Here is a 3,779-nt window from a genome sequence, read left to right as displayed (position 1 = left end):
TCAGTGCCATCTCTTTGACTCGTTTTCTGTAGAAGTGTGAAGACATGCTTCTGCCTTTAGACCCATGTGAACCTTATAGAGCCTGTTTCTTGATCTCGTGGCTATGACAAGATGTTTTCCATGCTTATCATGCATAATTAGTTCATCTCCTTTCAGTCTGATATCGCAGCCCGCCTCTGTGGCTTGTCCCAAACTTATGATGTTGCTTCTAAGGTCAGGGATGAAGTACACGGCTGTCATCTTTCTTGAGTCTCCGTTCATATCGAAAAAAGATATTGTCCCTTTTCCTTTAATATCTATACGAGAATCATCACCGAAGCGTACTTTACCGGTAATGGTGTTGTTGATCGTTGAAAAATATCTCCTATACCCGGTCATGTGATTGCTAGCACCATTGTCGAGATACCACATGTTCTCCTCCGTATTTGTTTCATATTTATCCGGTAAGACATTCTTCTCGTTTAAAAATACGAACTCGTGCATCATAAGCTCATCAGCTTCCTGTGTCTCAGTGTTGTCATTCTCTTGAGCCTCTTGTAACTTAAGTTTGAGCTCTGGACATTAAGCTACGAAGTGACCGACTTTATCGCACCGGTAACAGGTGACTCTTGACGCATCTCGTCCTTCGTATGAGCGTCCTCTGCCTCGGCCTCTGTAACTTCCGTAACGACCTCCTCTGCCTCTACCTCTATACGGGTTTCCGTAATAGTCTCGGTTGTAGCCTTGTTCTTGACTCGATCGACTTTGTTGGGCTTGAGAAGGCCGGTTTAGATTAAGTTGTCCATCAGTAGGCGTGTACATCAGCTTCGGTTGATCATCTTCTACTTCTTCGTCATCCTTGATGCGCTCTTCATATGCTTTTAAATGTCCCATGATGTCCTCAAAGCTTGTTGTGTTGAGATCCAACACTTATTCAAGCGAGGCTAATATGTGAATAAACTTCTTACGCGGGAGACTTGAAAGGAATTTCTTCACAAGTTTCACTTCTTCAATGTGAACTCCAAGAGAGGCCGACTTTGTTGCAAGCTTCGATAGTTTACCACCAAAATCGTCGATGCTTTCGGTATCTTTCATCTTTAACCAATCGAAGTCATTCATCAGAGTCTGAAGTCTCGCTTCCTTAACTCGCTCAGCCCCTATGTGCCTGGTTTTAATGGCTTCCCAAACTTGTTTAGCTGTCTCAAACTCTCCTACTTGTAACACAAGTGCTTCTGGTATCGATTGGAATAATAGCGCTACTGCCATATCATTCTTCTCGCCGGTTGTTGCATCTTCTTCTATTGCTTCCCAGACTTTATGAACCTTAAGAGCAATTCTCATCCTCATGGCCCAAACAGTATAGTTAGTTGATGTAAGCATGGGACATTGTATCGAGGAAGAAGCTCCTCCTCCTTTTACCTTCACGGTTGCTGGAACTAAATCACTCATGATTTCGTTTTGGATCTGATACCAAATATTGTAATTGTAACCTCTTTGATTATGAGATGACACACACGAAAATAAGAACTCTTCTTATTAACCTCAATGCTTTAGAAAACTATCTCAAAAACCAAAGCTCTCACAACTCATTAAGTTATGCTACACATTAGCATCTCCTTATATATAACTCATAACTTCCTAAACTCATTACGTTTAACATAAGTCTATATTTCCTAATCATTATATCTTTCCATAACTCTTTATGATTAGGTAACTTGCTTCTTACTCTACTTCAAGCTTAATCCAACAGGATGTATGATTTTATATGTGAAAACAATGGTTAGTGATGACATAAATTAGATTCTAATCTTGCCTAAGAAAATCTTACTTTATGGTTTTCCAATTTATGATACAACAAACTTTCACTCCACAAACCAAAAACTGACTTCTCCCTCTTTCTGTCAAGCATCAAATATAAAGCTATATGTACAAAAAAAAGTTTAACTGTTTTCTTGGAACGCAAGACTGAACCCAAAGCAATCACATATTTTTCCATCTTTTTATGAGCTTTCTTAGTAGTTTTCTAACTTAGAAAGCACAGTAGGATTAGCTTGCAACTCCAGTACTTTTCTTGAAAGTTTTCCTTCCGAAGGACTTTTTTTTCTGTGTTTGATGACATGAAAGCTCTGAAAGTACGCATTTTCATCTTAATTGATCATCTATCAGACGTTTTGGAACCCACATGCAACTCTCTGCTTTGCTTTTATATCTACCAAGTGACTTGGTTCTTGAAGAACGGTTCCTGCCTGGTTTGCCAATGCTCCCGTGTTTGTAGCTTTAGGCGTTTCACTTTTCTCAATTAAAATTTTGGTATACTCTTTTATTAGATTCATCCATCAAGACTCTTCCTCCACATCCTTTACTTCCTGGTAAACTCATAATTACAGTGAACACAGATTCTGGAACTTTTCAGAACCAATAATTGCTAATCACAATATTAAAGCTTCTGAAATCAACCGAAGCAGAGAGAAGGTATGATTTAATTTCCTTGGATGTTAGTAAAACGGTGCAAGCCTAAAAGGTATTCAGCATATCAATATCGAATGACTAATCTTTTAACAGTCGAGATCTACAGTTTCCGAAATGAAAAGAGGTGAAATCATACCGAAGATATGATTGCAAGAATTTGGGTATCTTGGAGAGACATGAGATTGAGATTTGGCAAGGGATGCGTAAACAATGAGAAGTTTCTAGTATCTTTAGGATTTGCGAGGATGATATTTACATGATAAAATCTAACCTTTTTATAGATTAGAGCCACCATCTTGTAGAGAGCGAAGATACATTGAATGAAGAATCGTGTTTGGATTGGGTCAAAGAAGTTAAGACAGTAATTAATGGCAACGAATCATTACATTCTGTAACGGTTCATAGAGATGAATCTCAGAAGAAATGGAACGAACAGAGTTTGGTTCAGAGATTCACCATGAAGAATCCTCTCGAAGACACCATTGTTGCTTAAGCTAGACAGAGATCGAAGATGAAAAAAAAAAAGAGATCGAAGATGAATCCTAGATGATCGCTTTCGTGCAGAAAATGTGGCTCACAATCGGGTTGGGTTGTTGATATCACTCAAATTATCTTAAAGAGTGTTACTCTTATCAAAAGAGGTCGAGTTATAGTACTTAGGGATCGAATCCACAAGGAGCTAGGTAACCGATTAGATCTAATAGTTATATGATTAAGCTAGGCTAATAGGTTTTAAAGCAGTAAATAAAGCAAGTAATAAATAAAGCAATAAACAAGATGAACAAGGTAATTGTTCAGCTTGGCAAGTAGTAGTTTGATGGAAGGATGGTTGATAGATCTAGGGTTTCTATTCAGGTGTTGGATATTATAATTCCTATAGGTACCTATTTGTTGCATGCATGATATGTTAGAGCTCAAACGCTTAACTCAGTGATCAGCTGTCGCATGTTTCATTGGTTAACAAGCTAGATCTCGTGTCTCAACGGTTAGTATGTTGACAACGAAAGAGTGTCGATCGATGGTCCTATTGGGACATCGACCGATACACCTTTGCCTACGTCGACCGATAGTCAGTTGAGGACATCGATCGACGGGTTCTAGCCAGGCCTATGCGCGAGTATGATATGCCCTATTAAGATACTAAATTGGCGGTTAGCCCTCTCTAGCAGTCCTAATATGATAGATAGATGTCAGGATGGGATAACAAGGGTGCTTGAGTATGCAATCCTATGATCAAGTTCTAGTTAATTATTCTAAAACAAGCAATGAATACAAATCTATCATGAATATCATAACAAGGCAGATCTATAGTTTGGAGCTAATCCCACAAA

General features: G+C 38.6%; 1 protein-coding gene across 1 annotated transcript; it reads right to left on the bottom strand.

Moving 5' to 3' along the window:
• Positions 1–873, bottom strand: LOC106429826. The gene is made up of 2 exons (XM_013870593.1): positions 660–873; positions 1–554 (listed from the first exon to the last, which is right to left on the bottom strand). Exons 1-2 carry the CDS (start codon positions 871–873, stop codon positions 1–3), a joined length of 768 nt encoding a protein of 255 aa, XP_013726047.1.
• Between the last annotated feature and the right edge of the window lie 2,906 nt (positions 874–3,779).

This window comes from Brassica napus, chromosome A2 (genome assembly GCF_020379485.1).
Source record: "Brassica napus cultivar Da-Ae chromosome A2, Da-Ae, whole genome shotgun sequence".
NCBI classification, from domain to species: Eukaryota; Viridiplantae; Streptophyta; class Magnoliopsida; order Brassicales; family Brassicaceae; genus Brassica; species Brassica napus.
This window is presented reverse-complemented; position numbering and strand designations above follow the sequence as displayed.

Excerpts from the sequence above, each read along its gene's own strand:
- LOC106429826 (XM_013870593.1), bottom strand. The coding sequence starts at position 873 with ATGGGACATTTAAAAGCATATGAAGAGCGCATCAAGGATGACGAAGAA. Across the intron at positions 555-659 it reads CAGAGGAGGTCGTTACGGAA|AGCTCAAACTTAAGTTACAA; the intron begins GTTACAGAGGCC and ends CTTAATGTCCAG.